The sequence below is a fragment of the Sturnus vulgaris genome, chromosome 2 (assembly GCF_052056855.1).
Source record: "Sturnus vulgaris isolate bStuVul1 chromosome 2, bStuVul1.hap1, whole genome shotgun sequence".
Classification (NCBI taxonomy): domain Eukaryota; kingdom Metazoa; phylum Chordata; class Aves; order Passeriformes; family Sturnidae; genus Sturnus; species Sturnus vulgaris.
Window position 1 is genome coordinate 53,805,884 of NC_142244.1, and position 21,558 is coordinate 53,827,441.

Consider the following 21,558-nt stretch of genomic DNA (forward strand, 5'->3'; position numbering starts at 1 on the left):
AATCAAAAACAACAAAAAAAAAGGAGGGTAAGAGAGGGAAAAGATGCACTAAGCAAGCAAACAAACAAGAAAACATTTAAACTAGAAGTCATCAAATTAGCATGACTAATGACAAGCTGAAATGATGGCAACCTACTGGCAGGAAGGATTTCAAAGACTCGGATATTGTCAGTCTATCATCCTGGAGATAAAAAAGAAGAGTCATTAATATTCAAGAATTTGCTTTTGAAGTTCTGGATCATTCACATCCCCAACACAGTTTTTCCATATAAGCCACTGGAGAAGGATTGAATTACATAGCAGGTTATATAGATGATGAAGTGGGAAAAGGAATGGTGACGATAACAAGAGCTTCTTAAATTTTAAGTTCTTGTACACAAATGAAAGAGGAACATACTGCTTAAATTAGCAGAACAAACAAAGCAAAGAATGGATAGAAACCTCAAGTAGGAATGATTCAGCCTGTAAACCTGAGGGCTCAGCAGAAAAAAAATGGACAATGGAGAAACGGAGCTTTAAACTGGATTACAAGAAAGAAAATCTGACTCAAAAGGTTATTGGGCTAAAGATAGGCTGCCAAGAGAAATACTTAAAGATACAATTATCAAAGAATTTAACAGGATAAGCAAAGAGTATTGATAGTCTTGTAAAAACATTCTTGTATGGGATGAATTCACCATGATAAAGTCAGTGGCCCAGACTAGACAGAACTGTGACTTTTTACAGGCAAATTTCTCTTAAAAAAAAGAAGTGGAATTCCTTTTACTCACTTCCAGTAAATTAAAGCACATCAAACAATCTTTTTTACACTTAAATGCTGCAATGTGTTTGTCCCCAGAGTGTTTGTGCCGGGCCCAGGTTTACAGGGTTACAGCATTGTCATCTGACACGAGCACAGCATTAATGGTCAGGGCTGAAGCAATGCTTCTGTCAGCAGCATTGGCTTGGGCAAAGGAGCTTCCAGGTCCAAGTGCCAGTGCGAGCTTCTGCTGCCATATGGCATGGAGACAAGCAGCAGGGTCAGCATTTCACAGTGTGTTGCCTGGTTTCCTTCCTCAGATTGATGAGCATTAGCCAAGGAGCTGTTCGTATAGGCTTGCAAGGCAGTAACACTTGTGTAATCAGCCAGTGTGGATTTTTAATAAAAATTAAGATAATCTAAATGTGTCGATATTCACAGGGTTTCCCCTCCCTGATCTTTTTCTTTTCTTTGTTAGGGCTGAGTGTTAGCTTCTAAGGAAACCTAGATGGAAAATCAATGTTTCTTTCAAGAAGAAAATTAAAATTATGAAAGAGGGGAATGATTTTATCATAAAAATACTCACAGGATCTCATTGAAGAGATCTTTCAACAAGAGCTGCATTCATTGTCAAAAAAATTAAGACCAGCACATTCTGTGCTGGAAAGATCAAAATTATACAATTCTAGGACATTAGGAAACCTAGGACAGGAAGTCCAGTAGCGAATATTTTCACCTTTAATTTCAGTGCATCAAGACAGAAAAAAGGAAAGCACAAGGGTACTTCTGTCTTGCCAAAAACCAGGAAGGATAATAGCAGTGCTTCACACTCAGAGATGAAGCAGAAGTAGGAGAAAGACAAGGAAAAGAGGAGGGAGTTGTGGCCTCCTCTCAGGCTTTTATTCAGTTATGCTGCAGAACAGTGAGATCAAGTCCTCCAGCTGCAAGTGGAAGAAGACTCCTGAAGATCCATTGTACTGCCTGCTACTCGAAGCAGCATCAAGCCAGCTCTCCACTCATCCCTTCAGCCACCTCAACCCTGAAAGAAAGGCCCTTGCAGAAAGGCAGCCAGGTACAATCACCAAGATGCCCTTTTGGGCAGAGCGCTGCAGGCTCCCATCCGCCTCTCTTTGGCACAAGAGCCAACAGCTAATTTAGGCTTCTCTCAGTACTGAGTTGCTGATTTTCACAAAATTTCTATGCCTTTAACTATTTATGGGAATTCAGCCTGTTCTCTCCAGATTGGTTGAAATCAGCCAACAGACTCAGAAGTTGTGAGGGGAGGAGTGGGCGAGGATGACAGTAGGACATGAAGAGAGGAAAAGAGGTAAGAGTTAAACTAACAGTATTCTGGCACTCAAAATAGTGATTTATTTTCCACAGATACAAGCAAGTGGCGGTATGTTGACAGCTCTGGGGCAGCCTCACTGGAGTGTAATTTAAGACACATGAAAGACAGCACACATGAGACTGAACTAAAGTCCTATGGGAGATTTTTCTTCCACATTTGGACTTCAAGTAAGTAAGTAAGTAGCAAAGAGTTGAATACTTGATTTCTAGCTATCCTGTTCAATTTTCTGACAAGCCTAAATCTCCATTATCTTCCCACTCACTGGAGGGGTAAGCACACAGCACTGGTGTCCCAGGAAAACAGCTGTATGAGAGATCTTGTTGCCTTTTGTGGGCTCACATTGAAATGTATGGCCATTGTGGGGCAAATTCACATGGTTTTGTATCAGTTCACTCCCTCTTACCTTTTTCCTTTAATTGTTTCTGGAGAAGGACTTTGAATTTGTCTGATCTCTAGGAATTTTAGTGCTACATGGTCATGGTTATGGTATTTTGTGGTTTGGCTTTCTCAATCTAGCATATGTATATATATATATGTATATATATATATATATATATATATATATATATACACACACACACACATCACTCTCCTTCTCATTCAAACTCCAGTGACCAACTGAGTCCCTCTCTCAGGATTTTATCACTGGCCTCAGGGCAGAACAAGCCAGTTTTTGCCAGTCTGTGACACAGTGTGGTCACTAAACCTTTCCAAAGGCCTCAGAAAATTTCCAATTATGATACCTTCAACCTTGAATCCAAGGAGGAATCCACATCTTTGTTCCAAGTATAGCTGCTACAAGGAACACAGGTTGACACTTTAATGGCAACCAGTGCATATTTTACACAAATTAGGCTACTGAGCACATTAATGCACTCAGTCAGTGAGTGTGGTACTCAACAAAGACTTTTGGGTTAAATGGGAAAGACTGCAGGGAATAAAGACCAGATTACCCTGACAGAGAAAAAGGGAAGAATATGATACTTTTTCATTTGGTACAGACAAATTAGAAGAAAATACTGTAATTAATTACTAAAGATGTTTTCTTAGCAACAATGCAAACATCATCCATGCTTCTCAAAAACCATCAAAGTTTTCTGTCACACATAAGTGAGGGAAAGGTTGTGGTTTTGCCACTGATGCACAGAAAATTACAGAATTTTGGGAAAAAGAAAAAAAGAATCTGAGTTTTCTCCTCCTTCAGTCAATGGAAGGGATCACTACTGCAGGAATGTGATGGGACTTCTCGAGTGCACTTCAACCCATCATTTCAAGATGGGTACAAATTGCTGTGAAGAATCAAATTGCTGTGCCCCAGCAGCGGCATTGTGGTCTATAGCACATTTCTTCTCTCTCTGTTGTGGCTCTCAGTGCAGGGGGTGCAGCTTGTTGGGCCACTGTGCTTTGCTTCCAGCTCTGTGGCTGCAAAGTCTGCAGGTGTACATTATTTAGGGGCTATTTTGGTGAACATTAAGGAAAGAGTTTTTAGGAAAAGTGATCTAGGCCAAAATATCTTCCTCAATTGCAGTTTGGTTTGGTATTGCCTGATCAAAAATGAGATATTTCATATTCTTAAGGAAAAACTGGAAATGACAAATTCATCACTTAATCAGGCTAATGTAGTAAATTAAGAGGTAATTCTGAAGAAATAATGAAAACTCTCTAGTGGCATATTAATTATGACTTTCATCTATTTATAAGGGAGGATTATGGATGTGGGCAAGAATAAAAAGATATTTTCAGGGTCAGTGAATTTATCTTTTCAGGTATCTAACAGAAAAGAATAAATTGATTTCCCTCAATGCAGGTAATTTGAGTAGTCTTGGACCAGATATGTCAGTTTTTTACTATATGGCAAAATTAAACTTGCTATATATCAAACTTCATTATTTGCTCAAACAAATATATGCAAATTCATGCTCTTGATCAAAAATATGCAATCTCTGATAACAGACAACCGTCCCAGTGCTAGAAGTTTAACTTGGTAATTGTAATGTCATTTATTAATTTCTTACCGTGGATTTTGTTTCTCCTACCTAGAGCTGACATAAAAGGGTTACAGTCTGGGGAGTATCCTGAAACATTATGGTGTGTACACATGGTAATTGCACGTAAAATAGCAAGACCAAACTCCATGTTACATGAAGGGAAATAAAGAATGAATTACTGATTTTCATTAAGATGATTTCTCTGCCTGGAGTGCAATCTGTCTGCAGTTCAGAATGAGCAGCTGGACATAATCGGGAGCCTGTCTTCCTTATCTACCTGTTGCCCAAACAGGAGAACCATGATAAGACTTGGATAGTTCTTTGATGTAATACTACTAATCTTCTCCCCTCCCTTACCCCGATTTCCAAAGTCCCATTTCCCTGAACATCACTGAAACAAGTAACAGGAGGCAAGTTGGAGTTTTGAACATGTTTTCTGTTTAGAAAAATGAAACCAAAAGCCCAACTCCACATCCATCTGCTTTCCAGGGAAGACTTGGTTATGACTATGTACTGCTGATTTGCAAGCTGCCCACAGGGTTTCCATTTGCTTCCTGATGCCTGCTGCCCCATTTGCTGCCTGGCAGCTGCTCACAGCCAGTGCACAGGCAACAAACCAGCACCAATAACTGCGCTCTTTAGTCCCTTTGCAAAAGCAAATCTTTTCAGATTATCTTGGATTCAAACATCTTTCAAAAAGAGGATTTCACTGGCCTTCATTTAGCAAATGGTAAATGGTATTTCAGGCATCAGCAGAAGCTGCTGCTGACTCTGCAGGGCAGAGGAACCTCATGACTACTGTTGTTTCCTGGCAGAGACCAGCAGTGAAAATGCTGGCACACAGCAGGTCAGAGTTTACATTTCTACCTACACCATAAGTGGAAAACATAGCCCAGTCAGTGCATCTTTGAGGCAGAGCAAGAAGCTACAACCAGGGCAGCATTTAGGCTTAGGGTTTTAAGCAGCTGCCTTTTCCCTTATTGAAGATTAAGTGGCAGCAAATAATAAAGCTGTATGTCATCTACCACCTGTGACTGCAATGTAGAGTCTGTGCATATCTTCCATTATCGTCCTGTAGAAAGCATTGCAAAATCCTAAAGCATGGATGTAATTTGAAGATAACACATGATGCTTCCTCTCCACGTATTTCTCTTTTCACTGAGTGTATGCAATATTTAAACATACCGTGCTCCAACTTCCACCAAGTCTTTCTTCTTTTGTAATTGTGATATTTTTTCACAGCACCCCACTCTTTCAGTTTATTCAAAACAAATTCTTTCAGATTCTTTGAAAGTCCAAATATAAAGAACAACAGTGTAGAACTTAATCCCAAAAGACACAACACACACTTTTCACCCCTTACCCCTCACTGTCATTTACTATTTAAGCCACCACTGCTGTTGAAAGCAGTCCCATCTTCCCACTGCACTAGTCAATTTTTTTATATCCCATTTCCTTGCATGCTGGTGTATGGGAACAATGAACAGAAACAGGTAATTAATGCAGGGCAAAGCTTTTTTATTCCCTGGAGCAGTTTCCTTGCTCTGTTTTACACACAGATGTACAATATTTTCACCTCACAAGAGAAGTGGAGTGTAGGAAAGGAGAAAGAAACAAGTGGCCTGGAGAGGCTGGAGGTGTGTGGAAGGGAGCAGAGGAGAAAAGGGTTGACAATGAAGGTTTGTGAAGGATTATGGTGTTCACAAATCATTAGCCTTCATTCTGGCATGCCAAAATCTTGTGCTGCCAGTAAGATGGAGGACAAACTCTTTGGGAGGACAAAATCCAAAAGGGAAAGTACCACATGCCGCATAACCCTGTTGTCACTTAATAATCCCTGTGAAAAAAAAAATTCTAGACAGACATCTAACAGACTGTTTAGTTTTGCAGCTATGTCCTGCATCAAGAATTATTCCATGAACCAGTGGTTAAATTGCAACTATTACGTTGTAAATGAAAGTAGAGTTAAATACTTTTATAAATATAGATAAAATAGCACTTTTCCTGCCTTTTATCAAAAATAATCAGAGAGCCCTGATGGGATCTCATATGATTTGTAATTTTTATACTCCAGCACACTTGCTGATGATGAATGAAGTACAAAATTACAATTTAATCAATTTTCAGAACAAATGAAAGAGTACACTATGCAATGCATTATCCTCTGGTCCTTTACTCTATTTCTTAATTCACCTGCTAATTCCTAAAATCCAGTCATTTACGATCAAACTTCCAATCATTGGTGGGATTTAGCAGGCTTCCACTGTAAAATGGCATTCATATTTCTCATGAGAGTTGGTATGTATAGTGTTGAAGGGCACTAGACACAAAGCCTGTCCATCCACAGCTGAACTATGTTTGATTTCCATACCTCTATCCAAACTCACCACCTGTGCTGGGATATTAACACATGAAGTGAGATTTTTTTGACTACTTACATCCTTTTGTTATAATCATGTTCATCAAGACTCACTGTGGTACAGAGGTTTACGTGGGAAAGCTAGGATGTGGCTGCATGACTAATTTTGAAAACTTGTGCACAGCTTCTCAGAAATGCAGCTGGATCCAGCTCCTTGGTGGTTTGCTTATGATGACTGAATTGAAATATATTGTAATCATTCTCTGCTCAAGAAACATGAACTCATTAGAAGCTGAGGGTAGAGCTGAAGTATTGAGTGATTTTTCCTTTTCTACTCTTTTATTACCTACTTGGAGCAATTATTTTGTATAACAGTAAGCAGCAAATTAAAAACTAATCTCATAAATTAAGGTGATAATATCAGATGTAATTTCTGTTGATTCACATTTTGAAAAATTTTTCTTTCCTCCTTATTTTTGCAGGAATATGTAGCGTATGGGACTTATTTATTTAGTATCTTAAAAATTAAAGATTCCATTATGCCAATAAAATATATGGCAATTTGAGTTTTCAAAAAAAAAAAAAAATTCTAAATTTAAATAACTTAGAAACCTGTTTGAAGGCCACCACTTCCTTAGATGACTTTTTAGCAGGCATGAGAAAAGTGCTATTTAATTTCACACTCCAGTAATCCTTTAACAATTTCCTTTCAGGCAGAATATAAAATCTTATTATTAATTCCTTAATAAAATAAAAAATAAGTTATAGGGGATATGTCTTTAACCTTGGACCAATTTGAGCAATTTTTTCCCCCTCAGATAATACAGCAAAGATCAGCACAAATGGCAAGTGATAAACTGGCCTCTGGGAAATACTCGAGTCCTCCTCCTCCTCCTCCTCCTCCCTTGGTTTTTTTCACATCGACTCTCTGGAAATGGCTCTTTGGAACTGCTTGTTTTAGTATCAGTCAGTCAATGTGATTCCTCCCAACCCTTAATTGGCAGTGGCAAAAGTTATCAAAAGCTAAGTTACTCACATTAAATTCTATCTTCCTATTATCGTGAAGCATTGTCACAAAGATTACACCTTGTTAAGATTAATGATAAACACCAAATTATCAGAAGTTCATATCTCAAGGGCTTATTTGCATTTTCCTACTTGTTTGAATTTGCTGAAGGCAAAAAATATCTATCACTCTCTTTTGTGAGATACAGCACCAGGAATTCCCTGGGACATTGTATGTACACTTTACAAATAATCCTCTCCTTCAATTTACCAATACCTCTCTTTCCAATTCTCACTCTCACCATATGATGGAACCCAACTTTGATAGCTGTGGGCATTCTGTTTGAAAAGAAAACAAATGTATGGATGCTCTTATTCATATAAGACCTGGCAGGTCTTACTGGCAGGCTTGAAGCATTCCTGGCATCTAATGGAGAGGCACAGGTCAAATAAAACAATTACCTCCAAAGGGTAATGGTGGTGGTAGTAGAATAGTAATAGCAGCAGCAAGAACAGTTGTGGTAGTAATGTCAGCTCTTCCTGAGAGTAACTCTAGACAAGTAAGCTAAGCTTCTTTTCCATCACTGCTTTTTTTTTTTTCAAGACACATAAAATTATATGTGCATGAGTAACTCATCACTAGCATTAAAATGTGTTAGACACACAGAAATAAAGCTGTCTTCTGGCTTTTTGAGTCCAGAGTCTCCCTACATCAGGAAGCACTATGAGGACATATCAGAAACACCTCAAGAAGAAAGCTTTTCATGAACAGATCAAGTAGCACCTAACAATCATTTGGAGTTTCTCAGTTCCAATGGTTCTATTGGAAAAGTTCTCAAAAATCTGACTGATCAGTTGGTCAGAAACCATCTTCCAAATGTTAGTCTACCCTTGTCATGGCTAATCACTACCTATGTGCTTTCTCTGGCTCTATCATTTGGTGCAAACAGTTATTTTCCCAATCTGATACTTACACGTGGCTTGACAAAACGTGCAGCACTGTAGGTGGGTGCTAAAAAAATGGGTGCCAAGCTCTATCTAGTGTCACCTTCCAACCCACTTAGGTAGGGAGAATACTTCTGGACATGACTGAGCACTGTGGTTTATCACCCAAGTTGATCACTAAGAGATAGATTAGGAAGACACCTCCATTACAGGTGGATCAATCCACCAATTGTTTATTTCATGGAGACTTTGTCCCTTCCTGTGGCCCCTGTTGCACAAAAATTCAGGCAACATGAGACCTCAGTATAGCAACTCAGTTCTTACTGAAGCCATTTGGCATGGGCTGTCCAAGTATATATGCACACAAATATAAAATGCATAGACATCACTTTTAAAAAGTTGTCATTTCCCAAAAGGACCCAGTGAGGTAGAATTGCTATTAAAAACAATTAGTTTGCAGCCATTTTTTAAACACCTAATTGCCCCACTAGCCTGTATGCAACACTACTTCAAACAGCTACACACGGTGTCATTTAGTGAATATATGAGGAAAAGGTCTGCATTATGTTTGCTAAAAGGACTAGGATTTCAATTCCATGTGCCACTGGGTGTGTTTGATTTGTGTATTAATTATGCCTGTTTGTAGCTGTAAATTTGCTCCAGATTAGTAGGTGATTGCTTCCACGCACAGATTCACTACACCGCATGGCTCCCTTGTACTTTTATAGCTTTCAAATGCTTCCATACTTATGCTTTTTAAATTGCTTTTGATACCTATCTTATTCAGCATGAGCTTTCAACTCTGTCTTATTCAGATTTTTTTTTTCCCCCTAAGAGAAAAAGGGGAATGTCCTTTTGATTTTTTTTTTCCTGGATCCCTTTCACTGGTGTATTGTCAGCTTTGTCCACGGTGCTACTATAAAACACAAGACAAAACTACTTCTTTTACCAGTCTTACAGGGAAATTCAGCACATTCACATTTAGTATTTTTTTTGTGGAATGACTTAAACTAATGGGTTTAGGAATTACATGAGCACTCAGCAGGGTGTATACATACCTGTTAAGTGTGCAAACTTTAAATGCTTGTCACGTCAAAATAAAACTTTCCCACATGTGGAACATTTTTGCTCTTGATCACTGAGTTTTCTTCCTGGTTTTCAAAATGCCCAAAAGTTCTGAGCTGTCACCCTTGTAGTTAAGACCTGTGAGATATGCTTGAAAATGTGACACATCTGAAATGAGCTGCATAAAAACCGCCTTTGTGTCTACGAATGTTTGTGTACACTTAGAAAATAAATGTTGAATAGGTCAAGCTGATTTCTTTCATATTTTAGGAAAAGAACCACTCTGAGCTGAAAAATTGTATGCCAAGTTTCTGCCTGAAGCAAATTTTTACAATCAAATTAAAAACCTTTGAGACTAAGAGTTTATAATGGAAATACTAACACAGCCTTAACCATGGCAGCACTAGCAGGCACTGCAATAATATTAGGAAAGCTCTCCCTGCCCACAATCTAAACTAAATAAAAAAGATGCCATTTCCAACATATACCCCAGGCTAGCAAATAACAATGATTTAATGTACTTGCCCTGTGGTAATATAGTACCACTGCAAACCTCTGAGCCAATTTTTCTTTTCTTTTCTTTATTTTTTCTTTTCAAACATATATGCCCCATAGGGAAAGGATTGCAATTTAGCTCTTATTTGTGGATATATCGCTTTCATTTCAACAATTCTTGAAAGCCTTCCTGCTGTCACATGCTACTGTGTGCAAGCACCCAACTGAATAAAGACCCACCAGGCTTTTTCAGGAGTTTATTCACAGGTTTGGCTTTGCTTATTGTAGTATGCACCACATTTAAATTAGATGAGGGCTACTGTAAAGCAATAACATTGTCGATGACTGGAATCTCACTTTCCCCTCTAACAGTCTGAAGCAAATTAATGTATTGGTTGTTCATTAACAAGTAAACAGTTTCTGCTACAATGTCAAGGAAAAAAGAATGTGTTCATTAATATGAACAATCTTCATCTACAAAGATGATTTACACAATGCATGTAATGAGATAGCTTTCCCCTAACTAGTACACTACCAAACTGAAAAGCTGATTCTTAGGACTTTCTTGAAATTACAATATTGTTTGTTTACCAATAAGAAAGACAGTCTCAGTCACCTATGCCACCATTGTAAGCTCTATAATAAGTACTTAAAAAAAGAGAGATTTCTGGAATCACTTGTGGAATTAATAAAATTGGTAACTACAGACTTACACTGCATCAAGGATACATATTATTCCTGTGATAACTTGAGCTAAAAATAAGATTATTTTGGTTATAGAAATTCCTTAAACAACAACACTTAAATTATTTCAAACTTGAATTTTTTCAAGAATTTTCTGAAAAAATCAGCAAACACTGGCTAAAAAAGCAAAGCAGTTTGGATACACCAATGTAATCAGCATGCCTAGTGCTTTTCTGTTAACCCTCTGAGTAGAACCATAGTATTCTGGATTTTTTGTACATTAATGCTATGAAAACTGTAACTTACAGAAATACTACTTTAGATGTCATGACTCAATAATCATGTTCTAAATATATTTGGGCTAGGCACCTCATCTCATGAGTGATTAATCCATACTAGAATTTTAATTATCTGTTAGAGAAGCCAGTCTCTAGCACCTATATGGGAAGCTTAGATTATCGCCCTATATTAGATGCTTAACTCTTAGACAGATACATGAGACAATTGCCAGCTCACTACCTTTTAGCTAATCCTGTGCTATCCAGTACTACATTTTCACATCAAAGTTTGCTTACTGCATGTAAGCTCAATAGAATGTCACACTTAGGTTAGAATCCACGTTATCCCCGCTTATATTTAATTGAGAGGAATTAAGCTGGAAGTGACCCTGTTCTACTTTCCTGCTAATACTAAGATCAGCCTCTCAGGCATCTCCAGAGACCAAACATTAGGTGACCTAAGTCACCCTTCAGAAGTCCTCGTCTCCATCTCCTTAGTGATAGATGGTGCTTACCACAACTGCCATCCATCTCTGCTAACTAAAACAATCGTTGTCACATTTAGCAGCAACACCAGCCAGTGATTCAAAAGGGAAATGAAGAAAGAAGTCAGAAGGACTGGTCTGTATTACAGTAAAATGACCACGGTGTGCTATGTGCTCTCCCAGATTATCACATTAGAAATTGTCTATTATGCTCGATTTCTTTTTTTCATTGGTGTTTCATATATTTATAGGGCCACATATTCTGTCTTCACTTACCCCCAGCAATTCAGAAGTTAGACTAAAAAAAATGGCAGTCACTGCCAAACAAGCCTAAACCATTATAACTTTCATGAAACCATAAATATATATACATATATATGGATATATTAAAATATATGTCTATGGGTATATGAATATATTTTAAATCATCATTGGAAACTCTTTTGAAACAGTTCAAATATTCAGATATCTTTCCTTGAAACCTAAAATAGGATATCAGCAATTTGAAACCCAGTCTCTCACAAACCTAAAAATAACTTAAAGAAATATTTTTATAGTTATGTTCATAAAACATGAACCAATGATCAGAAACGTAAGATGTTGGGGATGAGTAGGATCTTCAGGATCTAGGATTATTTTTACATACATTTTAAGTAATACAAGATGGTCTAAGATGAAGGAGCCAAACATCTTATTTTAATGATAACCCTGTATTCCAAAGCAAAGAAAAGGTGATAGGAAAATCCCAGACGGGTTTTTGAGTAATATTTCTCATGCATAAAGTGAAACTTTTTTTTTTTCTCCTGACTTCCCTCTCTAATTAAGAAGAATGAACATTGGCCTTTGCTTTAAGGCTGCTAAATTTTCACAATAGTTAAGGAGCATGTGGTATTAATGGACATTTTTTATTACCACATGTATGTCTTGCATTTACATGGCTGAGCTGTATCTCTTCTAAAGTGAAGGCTGTGATAAAATGTGAGAAGGTCAGTGCTGGTCAAACTTGTGCCAGATTCTGACCTACTGTAAATTAGGGTAGGTAAGTGGCAAAGAAGGCTTTATCTTGACTGAGGTTTTGATCCTATGGAAAAATAATCCTTGTCCCATCCAAGACTTACAAATGTACAAATGCCATTAAGATGCCAGTGGTTGTTCCCTATCTACTGAGCATCTTCTGTCCACAATGAGTCAAGGGCTGGATGGTTATACTCAAGGCTCTGACACACAGATACAACCCTGTCCCAAAACCTAAAATCCAAGAATTTTGTATGGCAATTCTTTTATCCCTTCACCTCCTCCCCCAATTGAGTTCTCTTATTTGCTTCACTTGCTTCAAAATATTGTTACTCGGGCTCCAAACAGAGTAACTGAGGCCAGACAGAGGCCTTCTGCCCACAGACATGCATTCAGAGATCAGTCTCATGATGGCTTAGATGACTTTGTAGCAAACTCATAATCTGAAGTTGGTGTCTGATGTAAGCTTCCACCAGCAGTTCCTTCTACAGTTGATGAAGTGAGACCAATAGGTTAATCAAAACATGAGTCCTGCCTAAAAAGTGTGCCCATGCCAGGTGAGATGAATCAAACCTGGAATGCTAGTCTCTCTGTATTACCCAGGAAGTCTGGAGAACTAGTTTCTACTAAATATCTCACTTCTAGATTATCTGTAATGGGTGGATTAAAAAAAACTCTATGTGAAATACTTCCACCACTTGTGAGAAGATCCACGAGATTAAATTCCTGTGTTTAAAGTCTTCAGATCTTTCAATATATAAATTTTCATGTCTGAAGCAATGAAAGGTGTGCTTTGTAGGATGGAGAAACAGAATTCCAATGTTTCTTGAACTACAGTTCAACTGATACTTCCACCTAGAAGTGCAAAAGATCTTTACACTAGCCCCCACCAGCTGCAAGTATATATTGGCTGTCACAACTGTTCAAAGGGACAGTTCCATGAACAAACACCACTCAGAATGGGAATGATACTGTGGGCAACTTGCCCTGTTCCTGAAAAATATATTTATACTTCCTGGAAAACTGAGAAAATCTGCATGTCATTTAGGGTTGTATATTGATACTTCTGGCTGTATAATAGGGAAGAAAAAGGAAGGAAGGAAGAAAGAAAGAAAGAGAGATAAAGGACAAGTTTGGGAGGAGATAAAGAGTGAGAAAGAGCGAGAGAGGAAACCACATGTGACTTTTAAAAAACACTGTGAGAAAACTTTAACTTTAGAGGAGAAAACTTCCATTTCATATAAGCAATAAGAGAAACTATAAATTTCACAATGTTTTTTATTTTAGAACAGGATTTTGAAAGTTGCTTCTTTTCAATCAAGTGAAATTCTGAGCCATCTTTTTTTTCAAATTATCACATCTGAAGCAAAATTCTACACATTGTAATATTTCTGTGGAAGTCAACTTTATGATAATGGTCAAATAAAAAGCTAAAATGTTGTCTTGAGGTTTTAACAAACCAGTAATATATATATATTCTGTGTAAATGCCCATTTTATTAAATATTACAAATAAAACTGGTGAATCATTTTTAGTTTCTCCATTCTAAAGACAAAACTTTTGCTAGTTCAATTTAGGCTTTACATATATATTAAATAACTTGTATTTTCCCCGATTTAGAAGTACTCTAGCTATTTAAAGGGTAATGTTCATCAATGTTAATCTTTTTAAACGGCTCTGCCGGAATAACCAGGTCACGCTGAGAGGATGCCTGTACATTCCTGAATGTGATGCAAAAGAACCAGGAACCTCTCAACTAGATCATTATATACTATTACATGGCAGAACGTGTCCTCAAGCAATTTCCCAAAACTCGACATTATCATTAGCAGCAAACTACATGGAAGCAATCTTTTGTGGCCATCATCGTGTCATCTTCTGTAAATCGTGAGAATGCCCTAAACTGAATTTCTCAATTAGCCCTGCATCATATCCTCCAATAACAGTCACTCCGTGTGGAAGTATGATGCAGGTTTGGAATGAGCTGCTGCAGAAGATACCATTTGTTAAATTTTATTTTCATTTTTAAGCCTATATTTATAATTCCTAAGCAATAGTACATTTGATATATTTTTGGCCAGAAACAGGCAAGGAACTTCAGGATACTATAAAAGATATGTGCGTATAAAAGCAAAAAAGCCAGAATAAAACCCTAATACGGGTTGTCAGGATTTAAGGTGATCATTTACTCAGAGGGTTAACATGTGCTAAAATTACATACTGCAGTTCCTAGCTCCACTGATGAAAACATTCACTGCTTCTATCTTTAAATAAAAAAGCAAAATAGCCTTAACCCTTTGAGGATCTTATTAGCAGCAAGTTGCAATCTAAACAGAGAACAAGTACTTCAATCAATTAGGAAATTATTCTTACAACGATTCTGTGATCACCCTTTTGTGTTCCAACATCCCAGCGTTTACTGCTGGACAAATCAGCTGTATTCACTCCACACAGGCCTGAAGTAGTTTCAGGGTCTCAAAGGGTTAAAGCCAAGACTTTTGAGAAAAAGTGTTTTATTAAAAGGGTGAGTTAGGTGAGCGAACAGTCTCGGATGAACTTGGTGAATAGTCTTCCGATTCGGAGTTGAGTTCGGGTGGAGCTTGCTGAGCCTTATAACGTCCCCTCACATCCTGGTTGCGTCTTCGTCGGAAAACCTGCCTCTCCTTATCAAGAGCGGTGGTCTGGCAGGGGCATAAAATAAGAATAAATGAAATTAGGCTGTGTGTGAAATGCAAAGATAATGAAAACCATGAGGTTTTATGTGGCCTGCAAATACCAGGGATAATAAATGTTCAGACCAAATTAAGCCTGCTCTGTCTCAGTCAGGTCTGAAAGGTTGAGCCCACAACACAGCTAAATGCTTTAAAAAGCGCATTTCCCAAACCTTAAGAGGTAGCGTGACATCATCAAGCAGATACAGTGCCATATATATGGATGCCATATGTTCTACTTCTGGATGTTATTAATTTCATCCTTTAACAGGATCAAATTTCAAGCCAAATACCAAGTGACCTTCCCCCCACCCTTCTCAAAGTATAAATCTGTTTCTACAGGCAAGGCAGAGATGTACACTTGTCTCTGATTTGACCTAATGAAGGCTGATACACACTCACCCGTGTTCAAGTCAGTGCAATCAGCTAACAAAGATGGATTGTGATGAAGTTGTCAGACAAGAGAGAAAAACAAACACCGAAGGGAGCTAGCCCAGCTCCTTGACACATCATGCCGCTCAATGGATGTTCTTAGGGAGAACGCTGAAGAGCTCTGACGGAAAGACCTGTTTAGCCTGACTACATTGTCTCCTCCTGTTAACCAAGGTCTACTGAATTCAATACTCTGCTAATTTTATCCACGTCTAGCTAAGGTATCCAGGAATGGGAAAGAGCAGTATTTACTTGATGGGCATTATTTTTTGATCATTCAGCATTATTGAGTAGGCAATTCTAAATAAGATGGCTGCAACTTCTAGCTACATTCTTTCTTCTGCTTTTCTGGCACATTTATGAGGTGAAACTTCAACCCAAGTAAGGGTAGCCCTAAGTTTGACTATCAGTTTCAAGCACAGGAATCGGTTTTGTTGTCTTCTTGATTATGGGATCTTAAACTACAGTCCCTGAAATCACTGTAAAATTGTAAGTTCAACAGGATGGCCTTGATTCAGCAAGAGCACTTTGACACATGGTTAGGCGTTTCTGAAGTAGGGCTGCCCCCTTAAATCCCCACCCATGACTGTTTTGGAAAAAGCAAAATGGGAAAAGGCAGGCGACCAGTAAGATGACATACAAAATGCAACCAAGTATCTGATCATGGCACTGGAAGCAAAGGTAACTTTGAGAATTTAACAGGTTTCACTCATAAGGCTTGTAAAATTTGTCCTTATAATGAAAAGGTCTATTTAAAGGAATGCAGCCAAAAGGTTATTCTGCTTCAAAGGATTTATTGTGTTCTCTTAAGATATGCATGACTGATTTCTCCAGAAAATTTACCAGTTACAGTGTGAGTCTCATAGGAGACCAGAGATGTATTTATAGCCAACATATTTTTGAGACTAAAATGAAAACTAAATCCATCATACTGGTGCAAAATAGCATTATAGCAATCCATGATTTCAAATAATGCAACCAGCATTCAATAATGATGTAACAGAGACAGAAAGATGGACAGGAGTACAGAACTACTATAGCAAATGGATTTAGTTAGGCTATATTGCTGAACTATTATTTTTGTGTCTAGAACCTATATAGCACTACTTTAAAAGGGTAAAATGATCCACTTTGATAAGTTCATCCCTGTATTTTAGTTAATAATTGCTACAAAGTCCAACACTTTTCATCTGCCAAAATTTTTTTGTTTACTGCTGTTTTTGGTCAAGAGCTCTAATTAGTATTTTCAATGCCTTCTATGTTTCTTAGCCTTGAATCAATTCAGTTTTTGATTATTTTTAATGCGAAACAGAAGAATACCTAAATCTTTTACACACAGTGAATATACTGCTTACAGTATGTAATTTTGTGTGAAAATTGAAAAGAATGGCATATATTACCTCTCTATAAAATACAGATTTCCATTTAAAGGATCTTTTTTATGCTTGCAGGAAATAAGCATTTATTTAAAGTTTAAACCACATCACATCATCCTGTGGTAATAGATACTCTCCCCTGAGAAATTTAAACATTTCTTGTTGAATAAATAAAAATACTTGTATTAAATTCAGAATTTATTTTTAAAACCAACTACAAGAGAATGGAAAATGTATATGTAAAATCTGAAGGTATTTAAATTTAGATAACTTACACATAAGGGAATGTATAAGAAAATTGAATTTTTAGGATATTGCTTTTTATAAAGAACAAAGATAACTAGGTACCAGGACATCCTTTCAAAGATGTCTTTAAAAATAAATCCCAAGATATTATCTTTCTGTGATTGTTGGAAAAGCTTTAGAGACTCTTCTTTAAATAGATTTGTTTTTATATACATAAAAGCACTCCCTTCCTCAATAGTAAAAGATATTAAGCAAAAACTCCCTGACGGTCTCACCTAATCTAGCACCTTACACTGCTGTAGTTTGTAGGGCCAAATATTTCTGGCTTCCTAATCCTTCAGAAACTTCCTGAGATATTTTGTGACTGTTTTGCTTTACATTTTTATCCAGCGTTTGCCCTGGATTTGATCTAATCAAAAGTCTTTGTAAAGACATACTTCTAGAGTCTGGGGCATTTTTGTGGTTGCTCTCCTGGGCTGAGAGACATCCATAGCCTTTCTCACCCAAAGAGCTTATTGAATAAAAAAGTTACAAAGTCATAGAGAGTCAAAGAGGTCAGTATTTAGCTAGTGAAAGCAAAAAATACTCATGTTTAGTATTTACCATGTCAGAACTGTGAAATGGGGCACTTCTGGCCACACAGTGCTCAGGCCCTATAGAACTCACAGGAACAGGCTGATTTTGCCCAATGTTCCAATTACATTTGACACCTCCAGTGTGTAATACACTGCTGATGGTATTGTGGCTCTGCATTCTGCAAAAATGCTATTTTTTTATTTAATGATGTCATGGTTACTTTTTACTTCGAAAGAATTTCAAAACATGATAGATCCATCATTTGGAACACAGAGAAGATGGTAAGATAGATACATATGAGTATTGACTGCATGTGTTTTGGAAGTGTGATTTTCACCTACTATACTTTCTTGTGCACTTGGAAATATTCCAAAAATCAGCTTTTTAATTTTATTGATGTTTTTGTAACAAAAGCCTCTGATACATATTGCCTTGGTTTAACAGATGCATTCCTTCACCTGCTGCTCATCTGGGTGGTTCTCCAGTGCATGAACCAGTCCATTATAGATTTCCAGGGCATCTCTACTTCAAGCTACTCTTTCAATAAGTAATAGGGGGATCTGAAGTGCACTTATGCTTCACAGGGCTGCAAATCTCAGATTTTCATTATCACATTTTGACATTGTATTTTTCGGGCCCTAGGTTAGAGACTGAGAACTTTGAGCACTATATGAGAGTAATGGCAACTAAAATGTAAAGACAGCATTCTTATTTAAGATATGCAGCTGCCCTCCTGCAATCCATATGAGAAAATGTAGAGCTCCTTATCCAGAGGAAGATAAGTGGATTGCCTCTATTTTGGTGGTGATGGGTCTGAAGTACCTCATTAAGCACTAATGTATTTTGCATCAACATTTAGTAATCCTGACACCCAGTACCAAATGGTTACCAAGCCATTTTTGGAAATGCATTTAATTTGTAGTAACAGCATCGTTTAAAAATGATTGTTTCTGTCATTGACATATTAAGGTGCAGTTAGCATTTTTCCAGGATTTTTCCTTAAAGAGTGTCTTCATCCTGATTTCTACCACTTGAAGTTACAGGATTCCTGAGCCATGCAAATTTATTTTTTATCTTGGAAAACATTGCACTGTGTATTTATGAACAGATTTTCAAAAACTACAACTGCTTTGATATATGTGGTGGATTTGCAATAGGAAGAGCCTTATTTTAGCTATGGGCTGATATTTTCTGTCAGGTCAGTAATTACTGGATTAAAGTAACTGAATTTTATGAAAGTGAGCAGTGACTGTTATTCTTTTCACTTGTCTTAATTTACTGCTGGCCACCAAATATAAATATATATTAGTTTCATTAATAAAAGAACATTAATGTACATTTTGCCTCTTAGTCCATACATTATTCATACCAACCAGGAGACTAAACTTGGGATGCAGCTGTTCATGCATTAATCTAAGAAACCCTTCCCTTCACTTGCTTTTTGTTTGCAGGAGCATACTTGCAATTTGTTAGCAATTTTCGTGAGGCTTTGTTTAGCGTGTGGAATTAGATGAATATACGTGTTGAAACACTGGTATTTTTCTTCCATTGCATTCTTTTATATCCACAGTTTTATACACACATTTAAATGCTCACACCTAGATAAGTATATCTTATTTCCTTAAACTTCTGGCTAATGACCCTTATACATTGACAGATTTCCTTGCTGTAAAAATGACCATTATACATTGCTTGTAGCACAAGCCAGGCAGCCCTTCAGTCTCATCTTTTTAAAAATTTCTTTTCCATGGGTTTCTCAGGTTATATATATGTATATATTTTTATATATACACTATATATATTTATATTTATATATATGTAAGTGTGATTGATTCGTGAATCAAGACACTTTTTTGAGAGTACTTCAAACTTAGCAATGCACCTCGGTCCAGGAGTGAGACACTCATGGTATTTTTATTCCCTCAGGCACAAGGTATAACTAAGTTACAAGGTGATTTGGAGACGTGCAAATAACCACATCGAAGGGACAAATAAATCGAGTGGATTTGAACCCAGACCTCCAAATACAAAAGCCCAATGCTTTAGCACACCATGTAACTTCTGGCATGAAATTTAGCTAAAATGAAAGTAAAAAAAGAAAGAAAACCAAATCAATTTGATATATGCTTTGTACTGTATTGGTGAGTGAACGCAAAGACAAGTATTCCATATACATAACTGTCGAATTCATGTTGCTGCATTTAAGTTTGTGTTTACTCTTTGACATCCCCCTTTTTAGAGACACGATTCCTCAGCTGGTTTCAATTACATGTGGAAGAGAGTTAGTGCCAAATTGCTTGCATGAGTGAATTTTATTTATAGTTTGTAAATCAGTTGTGGGTTTTTTACTCAAAGATCGGGAGAAGAGATTTTAAATTATTTTAGGTATCTGCCTGTATTTACCAATATTCAGTTTACAGAGGGTTTTATGTTATTAAAAATGGCACTTTACAGATTGCAAGCCTGATTCCCAGCTTCTTTGTCCCATCACCAACATGCCTGGCTGTAACTTTTGACTTGAAAGTGTGTTGTATCCACTTGGGACAGGTGTAAGTAACTCGACAGATGCAAAGTAATGTGAACTAGGAACCAAACACAGGGGATGGAATTATGGATTTTCAAATTAGCTATTTAGATATATTTTTAACTGTAATAGTGAGAAATATATTTTAAAAATCTGGTATTATGAATTTAATACTGACCGGATTGATAATTTTGTTAAGCATTCAATGTAACTCATCTCCTTTCTATTGTCATTGTATAGATGGATCATTAATGACTTTTCCATACACTTCTGGATTTTATTTTGCCCATTTTGCTTTTCTAGAGTGTCTTGGATATATAGAAAACAACACACCCTGATATTTGATATTCTATATTAATATACTAATATAATATATACACTACTACACATACTGACATTTTATACTAATATTCCATTGGATGCAACCACTCTGGTGCTCCTTTGATGTTCTGAATCAATCTTCAATCTGAACCAATCTTCAGGGTTTTAACTGGGGCCTCCAAGACTTGCCCCCTACTGATGCTGCTTTGGCCTTTACTGCACCCCTGATTGCAGGGCTGATGTTCCAACAACATTTGGTGGATTGGTTTTAAAACATGTATTAGTCTGATGTCCAAATGATTTTCCTGTTTTGGTCCCTGTGTTTTCCCTGATCCTCATATTCAAGGAACTGTGAAAGATTTTCCAGGCATTATAGCTCATGTCAGTTACAACAGCTCTTGCTGTATCTAAAAAATTATGTCACTTCTGCATGTATTATCCCACTGAAAGGGAGTAAAAGAGGACACAGAATACGCTTAGAAAAATTAGGATTTTGAAGGACTTTGAAAACAGAAGTCTTTTAGGCAGAGAAAGGACAAAGTTTTCTAGTTGTTGAAGGAGGAAATAGTGCCATTTTTAAAGTATTTTGAAAGACTTCTAGAAATTACAGATAAAACCAAAAAGAGGAGTGCAGAAGAAACTAGTAGTTTAACACTAACAAAGTGTTTTCCCTGAGACGTGGTTTCATTTTTAGCTGTACTTGTGAATTTAGATTAATTTTCACGTCTGTGATAAATTATTTGTTTTATAGACATGAATTGATGAACCTTTTCATATGCTTTGCATCTGCCCTACTAAAAGCTAAACACTTACTACATCAAAATGCTTTTATTTAGAATAAAACGTTGGTCACCACAACATCTGCATGTTTCTGGGAGATGAGAGAGGCCCAAACACAGGCAGTGCTTGGTCCACTATACCCCTCACAGAGGATTTCCTAATTAAGCATCCACGCCTAGGAGCC

General features: G+C 37.1%; 1 protein-coding gene across 2 annotated transcripts in view; it reads right to left on the reverse strand.

Annotated features, from left to right (window-relative positions):
* Positions 1–13,668: 13,668 nt before the first annotated feature.
* DCLK1 (doublecortin like kinase 1) overlaps positions 13,669–21,558 on the reverse strand; it is a 224,924-nt gene continuing 217,034 nt past the window's right edge. For both annotated transcript variants that reach the window (XM_088159567.1, XM_088159568.1), the window contains one exon: positions 13,669–15,089. In XM_088159567.1, the coding sequence (XP_088015693.1) occupies positions 14,925–15,089 (165 nt within the window). In that variant the 3' untranslated portion in view covers positions 13,669–14,924. The remainder of the gene's footprint in view (positions 15,090–21,558) is intronic.